This window comes from Siniperca chuatsi, linkage group LG5 (genome assembly GCF_020085105.1).
Source record: "Siniperca chuatsi isolate FFG_IHB_CAS linkage group LG5, ASM2008510v1, whole genome shotgun sequence".
Classification (NCBI taxonomy): Eukaryota; Metazoa; Chordata; class Actinopteri; order Centrarchiformes; family Sinipercidae; genus Siniperca; species Siniperca chuatsi.
Genome location: NC_058046.1, coordinates 6,253,947 through 6,276,139, shown reverse-complemented (window position 1 = coordinate 6,276,139; position 22,193 = coordinate 6,253,947). Strand labels below are relative to the sequence as shown.

General features: G+C 39.3%; 1 protein-coding gene and 1 long non-coding RNA gene across 3 annotated transcripts in view; one reads left to right on the top strand and one right to left on the bottom strand.

Annotated features, from left to right (window-relative positions):
- adgrd2 (adhesion G protein-coupled receptor D2) overlaps nucleotides 1–18,703 on the bottom strand; it is a 31,665-nt gene extending 12,962 nt beyond the window's left edge. The window contains exons 1-18 of one of the 2 annotated variants that reach the window (XM_044196433.1): nucleotides 17,962–18,703; nucleotides 17,618–17,675; nucleotides 17,206–17,442; nucleotides 16,474–17,103; nucleotides 14,156–14,278; nucleotides 12,699–12,793; nucleotides 11,759–12,049; nucleotides 9,461–9,572; nucleotides 8,040–8,174; nucleotides 7,561–7,669; nucleotides 6,256–6,361; nucleotides 6,106–6,161; nucleotides 5,782–5,908; nucleotides 5,544–5,647; nucleotides 5,177–5,279; nucleotides 3,551–3,704; nucleotides 999–1,132; nucleotides 52–167 (exon numbers count right to left, since the gene is read on the bottom strand). In XM_044196433.1, coding sequence (XP_044052368.1) covers nucleotides 52–167; nucleotides 999–1,132; nucleotides 3,551–3,704; nucleotides 5,177–5,279; nucleotides 5,544–5,647; nucleotides 5,782–5,908; nucleotides 6,106–6,161; nucleotides 6,256–6,361; nucleotides 7,561–7,669; nucleotides 8,040–8,174; nucleotides 9,461–9,572; nucleotides 11,759–12,049; nucleotides 12,699–12,793; nucleotides 14,156–14,278; nucleotides 16,474–17,103; nucleotides 17,206–17,442; nucleotides 17,618–17,675; nucleotides 17,962–18,006 — 2,735 coding nt within the window. In that variant the 5' untranslated portion in view covers nucleotides 18,007–18,703. The remainder of the gene's footprint in view (nucleotides 1–51; nucleotides 168–998; nucleotides 1,133–3,550; nucleotides 3,705–5,176; nucleotides 5,280–5,543; nucleotides 5,648–5,781; nucleotides 5,909–6,105; nucleotides 6,162–6,255; nucleotides 6,362–7,560; nucleotides 7,670–8,039; nucleotides 8,175–9,460; nucleotides 9,573–11,758; nucleotides 12,050–12,698; nucleotides 12,794–14,155; nucleotides 14,279–16,473; nucleotides 17,104–17,205; nucleotides 17,443–17,617; nucleotides 17,676–17,961) is intronic. The other variant, XM_044196432.1, reaches the window with a different exon arrangement.
- On the top strand, nucleotides 14,679–17,312 carry LOC122876301. The gene is made up of 3 exons (XR_006378051.1): nucleotides 14,679–14,783; nucleotides 15,910–15,960; nucleotides 17,180–17,312. It is a non-coding gene; the product is annotated as an uncharacterized LOC122876301 (long non-coding RNA).
- Nucleotides 18,704–22,193: the final 3,490 nt, after the last annotated feature.

Below are 22,193 nucleotides of genomic sequence, written 5' to 3'. Positions count from 1 at the left end.
AGGAGGAGAGAGAGAGTGACAGAGAGAGTTAGAGAAGCTATTGTATCTCACCAGGTGAGGTCAAAGGTCTGCATCTTTGATGCTGAGCTTGGACTGAGCATCTTAGCACGACGGCGAGCGCTGGAAACGGTCACCATGACAACCCGACACAGCACAACTGCATTGACCTGCAGGCAAAGGACAACAGCATCAACACGGCCTCCAGTAAACATGAGATGTGCTGCTGCAGATCCACTTGGCCTCAAGCTCACATGTAGCGGAGGAAAAGTTTACCCTCCTCCTCAGGCTGCAGGAAGTCACATCACAGTAAACAGTATTCAGCTAATGTACATTATTTTATGTTTCATTGCTCCTGGCCTATCTGAGATGGAAAAATAGAATATAGAGAAAATATATAAGGAAAATGTAGATGCTCAATCTTCATCTGGAAGCTTGCTCCTATGATCTTCTGTGTTGTTTGGGATTTTGGGGGATGTTTGGGATAATTTAGGGATTATCTCATTCATCCTATGTGTCTCTTTAAAGGTGGTGAATATTCTTGTAAATAAACCTAGTTATGTTTGCATTTATACTAAAATGCATTGTGTATATCCTTGAGGCCTAACAAATGTTAAATATATTTCCTTCATCATCGAACATTTGTAAAGCCACCTTTTTGAATATCTTGAAACTTCCATTGTTTACATCCATGTTTGGCTAGCTATCAGTCTTCTTCTTCTCTGCCTGTTGCTAGTTGGTTAGGGCAGGAATGTATCGCTCAGAGTGCAAGCTGTCATAAATTTGATATGGATTATTGCCAAATTTGTATTATTATTGTCCCTTCTTAAGTATGGTCTTTTCAAAGGCAAAAGTTTGTTCAAAAAGGCCCACTAATAAACATGACTGCATTACCCATAAAGACGTCAGTTACAAAGAAATGTAAGGAGGGTCAGGAGGCAGGTGAGCACACACACACACACACACACACACACACACACACAAGGCAGGAGATCACTTACCACCAAGACAAATATAACAGGCCCCACAAAGGCCCAGATCGTGTCAGTCTTCACATTGAGCCAGCAGTGATTATCTGCCTTGTACTTGTCCACTGATACTGCCAATGTTACACCAACTATTAGAACCGGTAGTCCTGAAAAACAATTTGATAAAAGAAAATTAACTGTGGTAGTGCTGTGACAACAAAAGCAGCAGCATGTTTAAAGACATATTTATGGAACAGTGACTGCTGCTGTGTCTATTTAGTCTGTTCTGTTCTCTTAGTCTATTTAGTCTGAACGGGAACATTCAACACATCTGCATGGAGATCTGAGAGGAACACCTGAATATTGAGTGTTTGTGGTGCTTATTCACACACTGTTCTCAGCTCATTATGCGACATAACATACACTCACAGATGGATCTGGGAATATGAACAGTTGCAGCTGCAGGATGTTTTTAAAAAAAAAATGGGTTAAGGTTGTAGTATAGCATAACATCACACATCACATCACATCCATCACATAATGTTTGTTTAAGCATTGATATAAGTTGACAGCAGTAAATCATCATTTGATTGGACAAACAAGTCTAAAAGTCTAAAGCCCCACTAGCAGCCCCAATAGGCTGCAATGTTCATTACACACAAGAATGTGTGCAGCAAATGTCATGACAATCTCCCTGTTAATTATATGATCATTTTTGTGTGAAGTGACATTTGGTCCTGTGGATGGTGCAAGAGGTATGGGGTTTCCAAACTGGAAAGGGTTCATCTTCTGGGGAGCATACATGTGCTCAGTATATTTTACGGCATTAGCCAGTTAGATCTTATTTCTTGTGTGCTAATTGTGGCCCGATGGTATTGCTATGGAAAAGGTAATGGGGCCACCTTATGTCCTTCTAGGGACTATTAATAGTACAACATGTTTTACAGAAGTCTGACCAGGCGTAAAGCTTTGCTCCGACCACAGACAGATGACAAACTGATATTGCTATTCTGAGACCAATGGAAAAAAATCACCTCCAAAATCACCTTCAGTAAAGCCAAAGGGGAACAGTGAATAAGGAGCAAAGGGATTTCTGGGAAATGTAGCCTGACCTTACAGAAGCAATATCACTAAGAATGCCTGGTGATTGGCCACCAGTCATGTCCATGATAGTCTTATGTTCGTAACACATAGTCCCTTTAAGCTTAATTTTCATCTGTTCATTTATAGATATCATGTTATTCAGTTAGTGGTTTGAACTACAATTCATGCTTTTAAGTTTTGAACTTTTTCAGTCTCAGTACTTTCCAAAATTTTTATTTTTTAAATCAATGTGAGCACATGGAATGGAAAACATTCTACCACAGTCTCTTTCTTTTTGTAGCCTCTAAGAGAAGTTGAGATTTTTTCAATACCTGAAGTGCTGTTAATATCTTTTTTATATATATATATATATATTTGGTTTCACTCCAGGCTTTGCATCACTGCTGTTTAGCCTGGAGCTCTGTGATTGTACTTTGGACTAACATATCACCATTGCATGTTCGGCATGAAATCATAACAAAAATCCCGTTACAAAAAACATCCTATATAGGAATTCAGATCCAGCTGTGTCATCTTAACTGGCAAAATTTTAACCAACATTATAACTGGCATCCGGCTTACAGTACCATAATATTCCAGTACTCATATTTGATTTAATTATGACCTACAACTGGCTGAACATAGCATGTCAATCAGCACAGTTTCTATGTAAAGTGTGGATTATGTACTAAAAAACTGGCCAGAACTCTATGAAGTCCTGAAACTGATAAAATGTAGTAAAATGTTATCAGACCTGTGTTTTGGTATTAATTATTTATACAATACCTGTACTGTATATTAGTTTAGTTCTGAAAAAGTAGGCCACATTTTAATTTTTGGTTAATAGTATACAATTTACATGATGTGAATGAAATAATCTCAGCATTTCTTGTGACAGTGTCTTGTCCTTTTTTGATTATTTTATTTCCCAGATGGAATCAAACAGAAGTACCATTAAGCCATTGCACCCATGTGAAGCTGCCTGCCTGCGCCCTCCCCACCCTGTGTGTCCCCACATGAACTCTCCCTATCTGTCTGAGAGAAAGAGGACAGCAACATGTCCTATTCCTCCAGTAGCTGAACCAGGCAAAAGTAAATTCCATTCTCAGTACACTTTACATGTGAGGTCATCAGGGACGGCTAAACACACATTAACAGTAAATGTTAACGCTTGGTGAGATTATTGCTGTCTCCTTCAAGCAACTGCTACAGCAACTGTAGACAGAATAATTTATTACACCTTTTTGTCTTTTTTGTTCTACATTCTACTAAAAGGTTTTCTCCTGTGCTTATTTTTGTTCTTCTTCGTGATTTGACAAAAAAAGCTTAAATCTTAAAGATTATCACTTGTTTTTATGTTTTCATCTAAATTATGCGCAAACAGTGAGAGAGGCAAAGTTTGTAAGTGTCTGATGTTAGAACAACAAAGCAAATAGATGCAGGAAGCAGGTCATAAGTCAAACTCCAACTTGACAACCCACTGAAGGGAGCTGAAACTTTACCCCAGCCAATGATGTAGTAGAGCTTCATCCTGCGGTCCTCGCTGATGTTGACCGACACAACTTTGCTCCAGAGCAGGAGGCCCTCCACCAGCATCCAGGAGAAGGAGGCCATGAAGAAGAGGTGGAGTAGTGCAGTCACCACAAAGCATGCTGCCTGCAGGATTAAAAACAAAGATGGTCTGTGGGCTGGGCTGCAGTGTTACATCTCTTGTATGAAAGGGATTTTACAATTTCTTCAGTCAGTACTTCATCAGTAGATCAAAAATCCTGAGAAATCTGTGTCCTAAACACAGTAGATTTCATGACCATATTGATGTTTAGTCTGAATTAAAAAAAAACAGAGATGTGGGTGGTAAGTCAGAGATCTGGAATTAAAGTTGATATTTCTTTAATTAAAATTTGTGCCCTAATGCTGGCACCAGAGGAGGTATAGGTCACAAAAAAATGTCAGATTCCTCCTTTGGAGACTTGGAATATCCATAGTAAAAATTCAGGAAAACCTAGCAATCTGTCCATTGTCTGATCAGGACTTTGAGCCGGAGAACAATATCCTGGGAACTATTTACCACTTAGCAGCAAAACATGACACGGCTATCTTCTACAAAAAACAGTGGCACAGGGTGGACCTTCAGTAAACCAGAATACCTATTTTCTCAATCAGCTTCTTACTGTGAGCGACAGGTTCTAACAAAACACACCGTTATTTCACATGAAAGATTTATACATTTCTCTTTTCTTTTTTGTATGGGCAGGGCTCATTTGGAAAAAGGTAATGTCAGGTATTTCCATACAATAAATCTAAGTTAGGCAACATCTGAATCAAACATGATGACAGTTATGGGCTTGTTTGCTTACTGTATGCTGCAAGCACCGTCAGTCAAATCTGAGGAAACCGTACCTACGCAATCCTGATGAAGCAGAGTGTGTTCAACTTTCAATAAATAATGACTATGAATGATTTTTAGACAGTGGGATTTTAGAGCATTTTTCCTGAAACAACAGCCTGCTGCAGCTGAAAACGAGGCTGTGAGTGAACCAAAACAGTAAAGTTGCGGGCTGTAAGAACAAAACAATGAACTGAAAAAGGCTAAAAAGCTCTGTATAGCTGAGAGGAACTGCAGAGTTGCTGATAATTCTCTGTAGGTTTGCTACAACGAACAACCCTTTTGCACATTACACATAGTCAATTAATCCATTGTTTATATAAAAATATTGATTAGAGCAGCTTTAAAATTTTATACCAAGTTTTCGGGGGCTTTAAACTCAAAATGTGACATCCTTCATTCAAAGACATGATGCCTGTTCTCAACAGAAGAAATGATGTTACACATATAAATCAACTCAGAACCTGTTGCTTTCAAAGTTGACATTCAATATACAGTAGTTATTCTACTAACTTATGAACAGTGGGAGTGAGCATTGTATAATAACCCTCCAATCATGTCTTCTGACTGCATTGTACTGTGTCCTATTGAGTCTACTGTGGCCAGAGAAATTTGATTGGCTAGGTGTACATTTTTATTTTGTGAAGAATGTAGAAACAATATCTTTTTAAATTATTTTGTGAATATTCCACCTACTGTTACACATTTCACATTTTCAAATATGTCATATGTGGAGTCTCACCTCATTGGCAGACGCCCAGTCACTGCACATCAACAGCAGCTCAGCGATGCCCAGAGCAACAATCAGGTTCTTATGGACGGTGGTACGGTCTGATTTAGGGACACTGCACAGGTACATACACACATACACACACGCACACATCACACATCCATGCATGCAAATACACATATCATAAAATATTTGAGTGAAGATCTCATAGTAGTTATCAGGATTTTTGAAAAATGTTTCACTGTGGTGCTGTTGACATATCTACAGAGCACAATGTTCTGTTTTTTCCCTTTTATTGATGTGAATCTGGCAGGGTTTTATGAAATGCTTTTCACCCTCTGTGCTTTACAGAGTGCACTCTGTGATGTTCGTGACTCACCCTACAGCGATGAAGAGGATGAAGGTGAAGAGGAGGCCACACAGAGACACTCCACAGCCAATGAACGTCAGCACCTGCAGAGCTTTTTCGTTCTCCGGGCTCCTCTGACACACGAACACACACACACACACACACACACACACACACACACACAGACCATGAGCTGTAAATAGCAGCACATATTGTAGATGAAAACCTACACAAAATACACAGTTATAAATGGAGAGAGGAATGTTACCTGGGCTTCATAAACCTGCAGCAGCAATGCAAAATTGGTGGTGTGGTTGCAGTAGCAAAGAGTGTATCCATATTGTTTGGACACTACCTCACAGCCTTTGGTATTCCACCACCCTCCAGCATCCAGACTAGTTAGACACAAACAGCACATACTTACATATCTACATACACACAGGAATGCCAAAAATGAAAATATGCTCCTATCTAAAAGTTTTGCAGCATTTATCACATTTTTTGATGAAACAGGTAAGATAACTGTGGTATTATAGAGGAATCTGAGACCTCCAAATTGCCAACCCTTTTCAAATTGTTCATTGGTACTTACGTGAGATCAAAATCCCAGAAGGCGCACACTGGATCATACACAGTACCAGTGGGATTCTGAAAGAAATACAGAATATATAATGGTGAATGGTAAAATGGTGGAGATGTCAGCAGAATTTTAAAGAGGGCAGTTTTGACAGATTTTGCTCACCTGTACTTTGTGCTGGAGCTTGAAGCGAACTGCTGTGCTAACCGGCTGGTCGTCTGCCAGCACTGTGGTGGATATGACAGAAGAGCCCAGGACGGTGCCCAAATACCTGGTTATGTACACAAAGTCATACATTGTAACAATGGACACAAAGAGCAAACTATGACTCTAAATGGAAGAATTTGTAGAATATCTTTTACTCCATGAAAGAAAAAAAAAACATCTTAATTTTATGTGCAAGTAGTATAAATTAGCAAGTAATTCTTTGAAAACACATTTCTAACTTGTTTGCAAAAAGGCATTTTCAAACCCAAGAAGCTAGCTTTTTTTTCCAGTACAGAAAAGGCTAAGAGAACCTGAATTCACCACCCACCACTTCACCACACCCACCACCGCTCAAATGCTAATAATTAGACAAAATAACATTAACATTAATAATAATAATAATAATGATATTTAAATGAGTTCCCAAAATCATCTCTAGTTTAGCTCTGTCCAGTGTGCATGTTGATGCTTTAGCATAGAGTAATTTAGCATTATTCCTGGGCTATGTAGGTTGATACCTTTATTCTAAAAGCTAAAATAAGAACTTGTAACAGCTGAACAATTACTTTATTTTAATGATAAGTTGTTGAAACATGCCAGGAATCTGAACTAAGCTAAAATTCCACAAAATCAGACACTTGGCAGTGGCAGAGGATCTCTAAGCTATCTAGCTAAAAAGTTAATAAAGTAAGTGAAAATATCACCAACTTTGATTTAACAAAAGGTCTACTGGTATCTTCATACTTACAAAAATGCAAACCACCAATTTACTGTGAGCTATGCAAAACTGTTAGCAATATCGCAGGACTATGGACCATTGTCTGAGCAGACATAATGACTTGTCAAAGACAGGTGGAACTAACAAAATTAATTATATCTGCATGAAATTTATGCTAGCTCATTAGCATGACTTACTGGCACAGCTAAATGGAATGTAGCCATCATTCTATTAGTTTTATTCATCATTTTATTAGTTACATCTGTACTTTATCTGTGATGAAAATAGGTCAGGAGGTGTAGTCCTGTAAAGTGTGTTCCAAAAGCGTAGGCTAATCATTATTTTGGAGGACAAAACCACTTTTTAGTATGAAAGTATGATTTATTCAGTAGTCCTTGGGCCCACAAGTTATTTCCAGACTGTACTGCAATATCTGGCATAAAAAACATGCTATACTGTGACAGGTGTGGTGATGGTACAGTAGAAAATGACATGAAAAGAAAACAAAAAGTCAATTTCCAGCTCCACTTGTGCTTGTACGTTACCTCTGGCTGCCATCAGTGACAGTAGGAACCATGGTGATGTTCTCCTCAGGATTGAAAAGAGGCCGCAGAGAGCCGTACCATGTGTTGACCAACGTGAGCTTATGGAAGCCTGCACATTCAACACAACAGCAAGATATCGCTTTCTTCAGCTTGCACCAGACATCCAAATAAAACAGGACTAAGAGAAATGTAATTCATTTTGGACCACTTATTGTTCAAGATGAATAGTTGTTGCAAAACCCAACACGCCTACATCTGCACTTCACTGCAAGACCTTGGGAGTGTAAGTGGGTGAATGCATGCTACACATTCACAAGTCTGTCGTTAGTGCATCGTCCACTGCATTCACTTGCAAAACTTAGGTTAATAAAATGTGTCTCTCTTTGCAAACACTCAGCATTGTGATAAATAAGTCTGAATAAGTGATTGCTGTTAGTGCAAGTGGAGGAAGATGATTGGCTCTTGCAGCATTTTCTCACCGTTGTTATGGAGATCCTGTATCTTCTGATGTGGGACTGAAATACAGTCTAGGTTTGTGTTTTTCTCTGTCTCAGGCCCACAGAAGCTGGATCCTCTGGATCCTTCCTGCAGCCTCTGCTGCTGCACCTCAAGTTCTGAAAAAGACAGGACAACAAAGAACAGATTTACAGATTTACAGAGTTACAGTACTGTTCAATTTCTGTGCATAAAGAATGTTAAGAAAGTATACACTTTCCTAAGTCATTAAGACATTTCCTTAGATAAATAATGTTTTATCATTAAGTCCATTTAGATGGTGTAAGATTTTTTTTTTAAAGTTGGCAATTTATATTGGTTATAATGATCAGTGAAAATATGTAAAAAATAAAATCAAAAAGAAAAAGGAACAATAAAATACCGGTATATATTTTTATTTTTTTTTGCTTCAAATTCTGCCCACCTCATTGTATGTAAATGGCGGTGGACAAAACATAAGAACACTTCAATATAATTCAGTTCAATACAACACCACCAACAACTATGGGTTCAAAAATGACCATGGAGATTAATTTATTCTCATTATTTAATTATGTCAACAAAAACTCAAAATTGGAAGCTTTGCAGATGATTTATTGCAGGACTGTTGTAGATGGAATGCATTACATTGTACAGGTGTGCCTATAAACTGTAACTCTGTGTGCAGAATATATATCAATTATCATCATCAATTTTGCTAGATTAGCATCCACTTTATGCAGTGGTCAAACTGAAAGTGAGTGCACCTGAAATGCCGCTTATAATTCCTCATTGCACAGGAAAACTGTCCATGTACAGCTACGTGTAAGTCAAAGTTAAACCAGGCTGTACTCAGGCTGTGCAGTGCGATGGATGTTTCCAACAGACAGTTTGGGTAATCATTTTACTGTTCGCCTTCATTTTCTCTACCAAATACGTTAGACTGACCTGTCTGACTGCTCGTGTTTCTTGCTCCATTGGAGATTATCTTGTTCAGAGATGTCTGACTGTTTGTTAGCAAACATAGTGTCTGGTCAACCACAATTATGATTATGAAATGAAGCTGATGCAACATATTGAAAAATAGCAGAAATTAAAGCAGATATAAAATCCATGGTTTATCATACAGCATATTTTGTTATAAACTGCTATTTTATTAAGTCAAAAACTCCTTTCTACCTAGTTTTAGTATGATTGTTCTGCTGTTCTGTTACTGTGTGATTATTTTGTTACTATTGGTGAATGGACCTTCTTAAAGGTCAACTGTTATATCATTTGGCATTTCTTTCAGTGCAGCCATTTTTCTAAAGGACTTAAATGATGGACCCAGACCTAACTCGAATGTGTCATCCTTTTGTATCAAATTCCTTCGCTCTATTTGTTTCATACGTTTTAATATGTCAGTGTGTGTGTGTGTGTGACTCACTGATGTTTGGGCTGTGAATGGTCAGGTGATCAGTCTCGGCCATCAAGCGAAGGCTCAGGCTGGTCACCATCCAGTCAATACTCCTGACCACATCCATGGGGCCGTTCACCACCTAAAACGCACAGAGCACCGGCATCTCAGCAGCAACAACACACACCCACTCTGCCCTCGCTGAGCACAGTTGTCAAAGTGAAAGCAGTACATTCAAATGCCACACAATAAGAAAATGCTTTCAGCGCAGTTGTTGTTGTTGTTTGCCACAGTCTACGCACAGTTTTGCTGAAGATGGCACACATGGTTCAACAGATTGGCCTATAATGCAGGGGACAGTCGTGGATTTTGCCATTGTCTGTTTTGAAACCCCTCATTCTGAATTCAATACGGCCATCTAAGAGCTGAGCCTTGGAGACAGAGCTAGGAGCAGAGCGAGGGAGGTTTCTAGATGAGTACAGCCACAGTTTTTCAGAGTGCTGCTCATCCATTGAGTCTGGGCTGAGGTGGCCTTGGAGTGCTGAGAGGCCTGGGGGGAAGGGAGGCAAGTGCTGAGAGAAACACAACACTTGTCATAAGGCAACTTCATCAAGTTGAACATCATCAATAGTCCAGAGGCAGAAGTGACGAAAAAAAAGGCTTGGTAATGGATTTTGGAGAGAACACAATCTACCAACTGTGAACGGGTTAGAGCATGATTTCCTCTCTGAAATATGTTTTTCACGATATATGGAGGCTATAGCATTTGTCAGCTCTGTTCTACTATTCTTGAGGTAACTTCATCATTCCGGCTGATGATGAACGCTTATAATAGTGTATCTATAGAAGCATACTGCCACCTAGTGCTTTAGAGCTGAAATAGCAGCATAAGTCTGTCTGTCTATCTATCATTTTCACACTCATCAAACCAGTCAGTGAGCCCTCGTGCCCTGTATGGAAGCGTCTGCATTTCTGCAAGCGTCAGGACATGGTACCGATTATAGCCCTGATGCAATATTTTAAGGCTTTACCATGGGTGCAATCTTTCAGAACTGTTCCGACAGTCGGCACAATAGCAGTAAATGTGGACCAAACTGTGGATCACTTTTCATTGCTTTCATACACTCCATGTTGTACATTTATATACTAATTTAAAAACTGTTACCAAATTAGACTGTTATGATATATTCTGCTACATCTACATCCAAAAAAAACCTCCAACCCCACAGAGGAATTATTTTCCTCATGGAGGTGGAAAGTTGACCACCAGCCACATGCGATGAATGTTGGGTGTCTGGATATATCTGCAGGAGATTGCCAGGGATGGAGAGAACTTGTGTCCAAATGCAGAAGACAGCACTGCAGTATATCTATGTCTGTAGCTATCCTGTACATGTACTGTATGTATAGTGACTACTGTATATACACATTTGTTTGGTATAAAATACATATGTAAGGTATCACAATCCATGCAGTAAAAATTTGCTCTTCTTTTTTTGTAATGAATCTTGGTTTATGCAAAAAATGGGAGGGTCTAACAAAAATATGCTATCAGAGTTGCATCATGGGAAATGTGGGATTCAGTTTTTTGGGGGGTTGACATACTTGAGACTAAAAGTCAGGATGTTGTGGCATCTGCTGCTTCAATTTTTAACAATTTAACAATTCTTTTTTAATCCGTCTCTTGCAAGTCCAACAACTACATAGAAGTGGAACATTAAATTGCTGGAGCGCCCCTTTTACAAAACAGTTTCGTCAAGTAACAATGTTTTATCCTCAAATATATATCATACAACAAAAAGCTTAGAAAAAAGTGCCAGTACCTTCCAGAAAACATGAACTGAAACAGACTTGCATTGCCTTGATGACAGTGAATTTAAGCAGTATCCAAAGAGTTGTGAGAGGGTGTTTTTTAATAAATTCTTCAACTTTTTAAAAAAAGATGACATTTGAAAACTCATAATTTTCATTTGGAAAGTGCCATAATAACTAGTACCTCCATGATTTCAAAAACTATTCCTTTATAGATTTTTAAATTGGGTTTAACAGTGTTCTTTGAACTAAACTTGAGCTGGAGACCCTTTAATGCAATGGCTGGTTCAAGGCTGGACAAATACATTCTGCTGCATGCCTCTAGAGTAGCCTATTTTCAAAATGTATTTCCTTTCTAAATCTGATATATATAATATGATACTTCATGTCAGATGAAAATACAATACACAAACTGCACAGATTTGCAAACTCTACATGCATCTACAGTGAGGAGCCACACATGCATCAGGGCTAAAGAAAAAGTGAGAATATGCAGTGCTACTGTAGATGTGCTACCTCTTTGATGGCCTGCCACTTGAGGGCATTATCTTCACTGATGATGCTGTCGGCCACACTAATGAAGTGCTGGCTGAACTCCTGGATTTTGTCCTGGCTGTGGTTGGTGGCATCGGCGAGTGGCTGCGTGGGGATGTCAGCAGCCAGAGACAGCAGCTGGATGAGGGACACCATGTCTGTTGGCTGCAGTCCCTCCTGCTGGGTGTCCTCCAGGGCCTGGACAGAGACTTCCAGCATGGCAGACGCCTGGGCCAGGCTGCTCATCCCTGATGGCTGCAGCCCCAGCACTGCCTGGGAGTGGACACAGAGACGCTGGGTTCAACAGAGCTATTCTTTTCATCATCATATATCAATTCCAAAACCTCTTTTTCTTTTTAGGATTATTTACTAAGGTTGTGTCAATATTTAATGGGACTGCATGGGAAGCCAATCAGAGTGCTTCGTCTCTTATGTGACGGATATATTGTAATTTAGTTTATTTGATTACATACTTGTTGTATAATTTGTCAGTACTGTTGGGGAGCCTTTAACTTAAACTGACTAAGACAATTATTTTAAAATCTCGTAATCTAAATGAATGAGCTTTTATCCAAAATATTGGTATCAGCATCAGCCTACAGCAACCTATATCAAACCCCCATGAAAATACATACCAGACTTACAGTTTAAATTCTTCATCAATGCAGAAAGGTGTAACCAGATTTAAAAATGAAAAAAAGACAAAGAAAAATGGAAGGTCCCACCCTAAATACACCTTAAAACACTACCTCTGGCTGAACCGAAGACAAGTATTAACTCTATATTAGGTGTGGTTAACAGGCTAAGAAGGCATCTGACAGCATAAAGCCTTGGAAGATGAGACATTTCAAGAAGTGAAATCTTTAAAGAAGTGAGAAAAGAAGGGAAAGTTATGCTAAATGATGATGAATGGGTTGTCTACCTGGGTTTTGTTGGAAAGCTTCATCAGATGGTTCATAAAGGCAGTGGGCTGAGAGTTCTGAGAATCACTCATCTGCTTCATCTTCAGGTAACGCTCTGTGCCAAAAAAAAAAGTAACATCAGTGTGGATGATGTAATGGCAGAATGCTCTACTGCTCAAAGAATTCATCCTTTAGCTGGAGTTCAACCCTGAGCCTACTGAAGCATCCTAGAATAAAACACTGAACTCCCAGCAGAAACTGATGACTGACCCCCATGTCAACAGGGAGTCTCACTTAAGGCTCAGATATTATAATTTAGTTACAGCAGACATATATTTTATACATTTGTACTCGGAATCTTATCAGTCAGTCTAGTAACAGCTGACAGTTACCACTCAAGGTCACAGGTCAACACTATACCCCCATAATGAAATGACATATTAAATGCTTCACATCATGTCAGTGGTGGAAGAAGTATTCAAATCATTTACTTCAGTAAAAGTAGTCAGTAAAAGTAGTAATAAATAAATAGTATAAAAATACTCCATTACAAGTAAAAGTCCTGCATTCAGTAGTAAAAAGTAAAAGTACTCATAATGCAGAGTGGCTACTGTCAGTGTTATTGTATTCATTTGTAAGCGGTACTTTAAAGTTGTAGTCAAAGTGGAGCTAATTTGAACTACTTCGTATACTTTTGGTAGTTTAATCTGTAACAATGGATCATATTTTATAAACTGATTATACGTTTTGTATGTAAAATCGTATTAATTAATCTTAAATCTTAAAAAATAGAAATGCTATGAAAACCTCTGTATATGCACTAACTTTTAGATAGATTTTGTTGTACTTGTGTCTTCACCACAAACAGCACCATACTTTACTGTCTTATCTTGACCGATGTTCAATTCTAGCATCTATTTAGAAGAATATAAACTGTAAATAGAAATATAAAACTAAGTTTGGAGTACCTTTTTCAGCTCTGAACAGTGTCTGCACGTATTCCTTTCAGGACACATACAGCCCCAACAACCTTCACCAAAAAGGTAGGTTAGCCTGTATGTAGCCTGAGAGGGCGAAACCCATTGAAATCACTGCTCGTTTAGCTCATTGCTTTGAATGCACAGTAATAACTGAAAGTGACTCAGTAAGAGACCCTGATGTCATGTCCTCTGTATTTTTTCTGGAAACTTTGGTGTTTAAGAGACCTTGGAGGAGTATGCATTCTACAAGACAGAAAGACAGAAAATATTTTCTTTTTTTGAGTCTGGTCAACAGTTTCTGTGGGGGTTAGGGTTGCATTTGGTGTATCGATTCCATCACTTCATGCAGGCTACACCATAATGTATTTACCTTTTAGTCAGTCAATATATCCAGTCATCATTATCACTCATATTCTATAATTAATATTAACAATTAGAGGACAAGCCCTGACAAAACCCGATGACCTCACTTCTTGCGGACAGTGTATGAGGCTCACCTCTGCTGCTCCTGCAGATGAATGGCAGTGGATCAGAACAGTCGGTCAGGTCGAACAGTGGGAGCTGATCTGACCAGCCCTGCAGTGTCCTGCAGCCCTGCAGCTCCATCTGCTGGTGCACTGCTGCTCGCACGTTCACATGATCACACATACACACAGTGACACACAACAAGACAGGAGTCAGCTTGAGTATGTTTAAATTTCTCCACTGGTGGAAAATATGAACAACGGGTGAGGTAGATATGAGATTTGATTCCAAAGAACAATAGCATTCAGGAACATCAAGGGGTCATTGAAGCTCAACAGCAAATTAATTTATTATGAATACTAATATATTATGATAAATATAAAAAACAACTACAAGCTCTTTAAACTTGAATTGACTGCATGGATCTTGTGAGAGGAAAAGACAGTCAGACAGTGTAGGAGTTACTGTTCACCACTGTATGGAGCTCTGTTCTTCCCCAAGCCGCCCCCGCACTGCTGGAGCTGTGGGAATCCCCTCCATCCATCCCTCCCTCCCTGCTTCGCTGTCTCACTTTCACTCCCCTTCATTCTGTCTGCTCAGTCATCCTAATGTGTTTCTTGTGGTGTCCCTATCCAGTGCTGGAATGTAACATTACATTAAGTAAGTACATTTACTCAAGAACGGTACTTATGTACAACTTTGAGGTACTTTACTTGAGTATTTCCATTTTATGCTACTTTCGATTTTAACTCCACTACATTTTGGAGGGAAATGTTCTACTTTTTACTCCACTACATTTATTTAATAGATTTACTTACTAGTTACTAAATCAACTAATACACTATGATATATCATCATGGGTTAAGCTAATTCAAATTATAAACGGGCTATTCTGCATAATGAGTACTTTTACTTTTGGTACTTCAAGTATATTTTGATGCTAATACTTTTGTACTTTTACTTAAGAGTTACTTAAGAGTTTGGATGCATGACTTTTTGACTAGTAAGGGAGAATTTTTACACTGTAGCATTGCTACTTTAACTTAATGAAAAGTTCTGAATACTTCTTCCCCCCCTGTCCCTATCTCAGACTGTTCAGTCTCACATCTCAGGGTTTACAGGCCTCTTTAGGGAGGAATTCATCCTGAATGACTACAAAACTAAAACACAGGCAAGTTGGAGCAACCACTGGCAAGAAAACTAAATGGTGGCTACCACACAGAGAATATTATGAATGAAAATCAATGCTAAAAATATGGACATATACTGTAACAAGAATGATAATATATGATGAAAGCAGAATTGTGATATTAATGGGTAGAATAAATAGTCAAGTGAAAGGTCAAACATGTACTACAAGAACACATACAGTACCACACACAGTGGTCATAGATAGACCCAACTTATTTATGATGATGTTCTCCTGACTTTTAGTCCCTGTCCTATATTGCCCATAATGCAACTGGATAGCATCTTTCAAGAGACATCATCAGGGTTATTTTCCCAGACTTGACAAAAGCTCTTCCAGAGCCACAGAAGACATTATACATCTATTTACACAGGCTGGGTAGGACTCCTCTTAACATCCTTTAGCTGATTTGGATAATGTTGTTTCTAACCACATGCACTGCAGTTGTCTTAAAAGGTGACAAAAACTTTTTTCAGGTGTCTTGGTGTAGATATCTATCTCCATCAGAGTCTGGATACTAGAATATTATAGAATTAGTTTCATTTTCACCTGACCTTTTTGCAGTTAATTTTTACTAATCCAGTTTTTTTTCCTAAGACCCGCTGGTGTTTCTTGCCCCTTCAGACCCCGACCCCAGCAATTAACAAGGTGAGTATAACCATATTATCACCGCAAGAAATGACCAAAATCCAAAACTACAAAAATGGGACCCAGCTTGTAACAAATTAAAATTATTAAAACAGCCCCTTCATTCTTTTGAATGAAGCCACTGTGATCACACAGCCTGGGTTCCAATGCAATGTTTCAGCAAAAAAAAAAAAGTTTAACCTTCAACGCAATGCAATGTCATCTAGCAATGAAATACATGCAAGCGGACATGCCTCATAGATAACTTTTATTGTCTCAGCGGTACCTGAAACACTGCCCCACCAACGCAGCCACTTGCATTTTTTAAACTAGGGTTGTATTCGGTCTGAACACTCACCTACAGGAGGTCCTGCCTCTCGCCTACAGAGTTGTGTCTTCCAGATTCAGGCACAGGAAGACTGAATATAACAGACATTTGGTGGACCCTTTGGAAAGGATCACCAATGGAGAAATGCTGACTTGAAAGAGGCAGCCCCTGAAATGGGACTCAGCATATACAGAATATGATCTTACCTGGGCAAAACAGAAGGACTTGCACCTCTTTGACCACTGGGTTGGTGCTTAGGTGGTCAAGGTTCCAACTGAAAAACACTTCTTGGGTCATAGGTGAACATGCGTTGAGAGCAAGGACATTCCTTGTTTCCAGAGACACATTCCAAATATTTAAGTCAGTGATATTTCCAAAAAAGGGCTCTGTGAAATTCCCTCCAAATGAATCTTGATCCTGACCCAGAATGAGTATCCCATCCCCGTAGATATCCCTGGACATGTCTGTGCCTGAGCCCATGTCCTTCCTGTCCCCATCCACGTAGATAGCCCAGTGGCCACTGCTCCGGCGCCATGTGACACAGATGTGATGCCAAGCTCCGTCGTTAGGGAAGGACGCCTTATACGGCATGTGCTTCCCGTGGATGATGAGTGCCAGGAGGATGCGTCCCTGCATGTCCACTTGCCCTCTTAGCTGGAACTCATTGGTAAAGACAGGTGCAGCGTAAGAGAAGATGGTGGACACCTCATTCCACTCTGGGTTCCACTGAACACGAACACACACACTGATGGATGACAGGGCCGGAAAAGGCATGTTGACACGTGCAAATCCCTCCCGGGATTCCTTTGGGAAGTTTAGAGCTGAGAAGTGTAAATCTAAACAAGAGCAGAAGAAGAAGTAATTGATCAAATTGTATGTTTTAATTTTGTATTTCTTTACTTGCTTTATTAGCTTGGTGGGCTGCTGATTTCACTCACATTGTTTGGAAAAGGCCACAGGCTGGGAGGCTGCTTTGCTGGGATCCCTGACCCAGATAGGTGAACGTAGTCCAGTCTGCCGAAGAAGCTCCAAGGCTCCTTCCCGTTCCTCTGACTGGTCCACTGAGGCAAGTGAGCTGAACTGGCCTCTGCAGAAGCTGTCGGCCCTGGAGAAGGCCAGAGAGTCATTGACCAACTGGAAAGCCCAGTGAGAAGTTAGATGCAGTGTGGATTGTCCTGGGGAGTCAGACACGGAAAACAATCAAAAGCATAAATGAAAAATAGTGAGGCATCAATCAAATTCTTATGTAATGATTTTTTGATTGATCGAGTGCAAGTACAAGAGAAGCGAGTACTATGAATTTAAACTGCTGGCCACTAGATGGCCACTAAAAGTGATTAACAGTCTCACCATGTGAGTCCCCCACTCTGTCTGGCCCAGCATGTGTTGGCTCACTCTCACATACCACCTACAGGAGAAAAAGTCAAGTTTACTTTATTATTTTAACGGTTGCTGTGCAGCATTTTCCTGTACATTTAATATAAGCAGCATTAAAAAGCTGGAGTTTATCTGCCATTTGACATAGATGGGTCTTGTGTGTTTTTGAGAATATTTATCAGTGTTTTAGAATTCCAGGTATCAAAATATTCCAAAGCTGAGGCATTTAGTAGCATTTTCAAATAAAATAACAAAGTCTTAATACAAACTGCATGGCACTTGTTATATTATGTAGTATAGAATGAGAAGGTTATTACCACAAATGAGAAGAGTATGAGTCCAGTATGCAGGGCCCCAGTCATCTCTAAGCCAGTGTAGTCTCCAAGTGAAATAAACCAGCTTACCTAGAAAATAATATTAATGCTGGATCCAGATGTTCTTCACTTTAGAAAAAAGGTCTGTATCTCTTTCAAGTCACAGAGTAAATACACGACCCTATTGATTATGGGTATTTAAGCCAATAATATCTCAAATGTAGCTTTGAGTATTGCATGGCAAGGCAAGCCAGAAACATTTTAGTGTCACTCTTCAACAGGTAGTTTTCAAAAATTCTGCAGTGTATGTCCTAATTCATTGTTGCGCTCTCAGTTGTAGAATCCCCATTTTCCACCAAAGCAGCAGAAAGTCTCTTTGAGAAATCTGGGAACAAACTCCATGTATGGTATGTTCAAACCCAAATCTTGTCCAGACTCCTCATCCAGTGCCTCGGCTTCAATATTCAGCATATCCAGCAGAGTTTCTGGTCTCCTGACTGGGAGAGAGCCAGCAATCCCAGTGTGTCTGTCCAAGAGTCCCAGTCTGTCTCCTGCCTCCTGCCTCCCTTCAGACCCCCACCCCTCCCTCCCGCCTTAGTACCGTGAAGCCATCTGCCTTTGTCATGCAAATGGAATTTTTTTAAAAAGAACCCTATTTACGCAAGCAGTGTCAAGCATTTGGCACAGAGAGTTCATCAAGAGCAGCAGGGCGGTGGACATTTTTACCACATAGCCCTTCTTATTGCATTCTATAGGACTCTCTAAAGTTAACTGGAACATCTGTTTTATTACTGTACTTCATAGTCAATTAAAGATTACTACTACATTAAATCATAAAGTTTGGTCTGTTTGGATGGCTTTCATCTGGTGGCTTTGTGTAACATGCTTGAAAAGCTTTTGTTTTGCTTTTGACATCAAATGCATCTGTATTCACAATACATATGCCAAATGCTTTTCACAGGCATTTGCAGATTAACAGATTGATGACTATGTAAGAGCAGTCAGATGGATGTGTCTTGCCTGAAAGATTGTAAACAAACCAATAGTTAAGCTAAATTAGCTTAACTGTTTGTTTTTGGAGGTATACTTAAGTTATCACGCTTTGAGGAATATTAACAATGGGAGAAGGACCACTGCGGCCAGCAAGGTGAGGGTCACGTGACCAACAAGGGTAGTCGAGCTAGTGCTAGTGCTAGCGGATGAATCTAGCATACTGTCGGGCGGCCACCAATGGCTGTGCAAGCTAATACTCCAACTCGTATCACAATGCCTGTGGGTTTGGTGATGTTTGATGGGTATATTTGAGTAAGAAATGTTTACTGAAAATGATTTGTTGTTGTTATTTGTTGTCTTTTTTTTTTTTTTTTTTTTTTTTTTTTTTTTTTATATTATTGTGTTTGAGCTGGGCCTACTTAAAGAGTAACTAAACCCCAAAACCTTTTTCAGCTGAAAACCAATGTACAGTATATAGGTATTTAGTAGTGTTGTTGATGGATTCAGGTCCAAATCTTGATATTAAAGTATTTAAATTCTATATATAGTGTTATAAATATGAATTGCGACCGCCCTCTAGAGGTTGAAACCCGGCTATTGCAATTACAGTTTAGCTGTAATTTGAGAACGTTTGTGACCATTGCTTTCCTGCTTGAAAACGGACCAAGCATTGCCCTGTCGCTTAGCACTACGTAACGTCACGTTTCGTTGCTATGATTGATTGTAGGTCTATCCAGTTGCGCCCCCTCCCTGCGCTGCCCACGTTGATACTTTTTTCACCTTCTAGAGGCATTTTTTGAATTTCCAGGGTAGAGGCACTTGAGCCAAAACTTTGGGATTTAGTTGCTCTTTAAGTGTCAGATATTTCCCAGCTAGACATTATGAACAGAGCTGGTGGAGGTCTTTGGTTGGGCACGTTAAAAATTCCGTGATAGAAATACAGGAATTTGAAAGTGACTTGTGTATTGAAAGAATTCTTAAATGGTGTAATGTGATATATTTTGGATAGATTTTGGTTTGTTTTTTATAATCATTGTTTTTAGGCTACATTTGAAAATGTTGTATTGATTACATTCAAATCACAGAGACATGGTACTGCTTTGTCAAAACAAAAATGAGGTAAACGAATTGTAGAGTTTTACAATTTGTTTGTGTTGTACACTTCTCCATAGTTGACTTTCTTACAGTACAAATAGCCTAGCTAGCTAGCAAGGCTACCAGAGCCTACCATCGTCTTTGTCTTTTGCCCAACTGTCATGTGACCCTTGTCTTGCGACTCTGAGCATCCCTCTAGAGTCTTCCTGTTTACAATGGACAGTTTGGGTCATTTTTCTGTTCACCTTCATTTACTCATCAAAATAAGTCTGGCTAAACTGTTAGCTTGTTTACAACCTGTCTGATTGTCCTTCCGACTTCTTTTTAGTGATATCGCTGTGTAGAACTCAGCAGTTAATTTGGTGAGTACAACGATATCACAACAGGAATAATCCTTTAACACGAACATCTTGCCTGGGCTGTACACACACCTGTCTAGACAGACTCACACACAGAGACTGATGTACTTGAGCGTAAGACTGCTGGAGTAAAGCCTTAACATAATGTCCAGAATCCAGTGATCCAGACAAGACTGGCTGAGACAAAGCCAGCCATTAGTATTCCACCTGGGTATCCACTCTCAGAGTAAAAAACTGGACAAGAGCCCACAGGAACAAAGGCTCCTCCAGACTGAGACTCCTGGACATCGCTCTCCCCCGTGCCCTCCTCTCTTGTCGACCATTCATCTAACTGAACAACAACTTTCTCCTTCAGTCACACTGGGGCTTAGACGTTGCTGTGAAAACCCAAGCTTTTACTTGTCCATGTTTGCACTGTAGAGAAATGGATAGGGAGCAACAGATCCTGAAAGGTTTCTGCAACGTACAATTAGGGATTTATGTTTTTAAAGAGTGTCAGTTATGGATGAAAAACAAATGTTTTAAAGTTAAGGTTTCTTAGCTCAGTGTAGTTCAAATAACAGGTATTTGCCTTCCTGTGTTGCCTAAATAAATGTCTTAAAGGGTCAGATCACCCAGACTACCAAAGAAACAAATGTTTCTCATGTAGTTTTATTTTTATTTTTCAAGGTTTTGAGATATTTGTCTGATATTATAAAGAGTACGGGTTAGATCTACTCTATAGGAAAAGTGCAATGAGATAACTTCTGTCATGAATTGGCGCTATATAAATAAAATTGAATTGAATTGAATTGAATATTTCTGCCTCTGCCCCAATACAATGGAGGTTAATGGCATTTTGTTTGTTGCACTCGCAGCAAGAAAAAGTTTTGTAAAAAAAAATTAAGCAGCAACATCTGTCCCTGTTTCTCTGAATAATCCACAGAACACATTGGAGACCTTTGGAATTACTTTCTACTGAAAATACTGTCCTGTGGATTATCCAGAAACTTGAAGACATGGATTCTAAAACCAAAAATGTCAAAAAGCCACTATGGCCCACTCAGAGGTTTTGTGACTCTATGAGAACGCTACTTCCCCCTTTGCTTCTGAGAGACAAAAGTCATTATCCGCAAGGCTACAAGAGGTCGCTTCTCAGGAAAACATGATTATAGGTCGTTTTAAGCATTTTAAGAAATTACAGATGCTGTAGTTTTTCTGGTGAGGAGAATTTCTGAAAAATTCAGTGTAAGGAATTACAAGTTGTAGTTTTTACTGTCTTCGGGTTGAAGAAGTCGCATTTAAACCATAATGTGAGTTTAAAAATGCGCACTAAAACCAATGATAATGTTATTCATAAAAATCATGTTTATGGTATCTACTGTATTATTGTCTTTTATCCAATCATAATTTCTCACTGGAATTCAGATTCAGAAACATCTCAAATTAAGACCTTCCTGCTAAAAGCTAGAATACTGATGGGCTACAAAATTTTATAACAAGATAGAGATAAATAGAGATAGATAACAATTGTCCATGTGGAGTGTGCGATCACATTGATCCTGTAATAAATTTGTGCCCTCTGTAAGAGAATGTTACTCAGTTATTTCTCTGGACAGTACAATCATCCAACTCAGCTTGACTGCAAACAATAGAGCATGAAAACAGATGCCACACTGCTGTGTCACTGCAGTAAAACCCATTAAAGGTTAATATAAAACGTAACTACCACATGGTCCATGGGTAGAATGTTAACAGAGTAGGCTATACACAGGAGGCCTTTATATCTCACGGGACAATGTTGAGAGA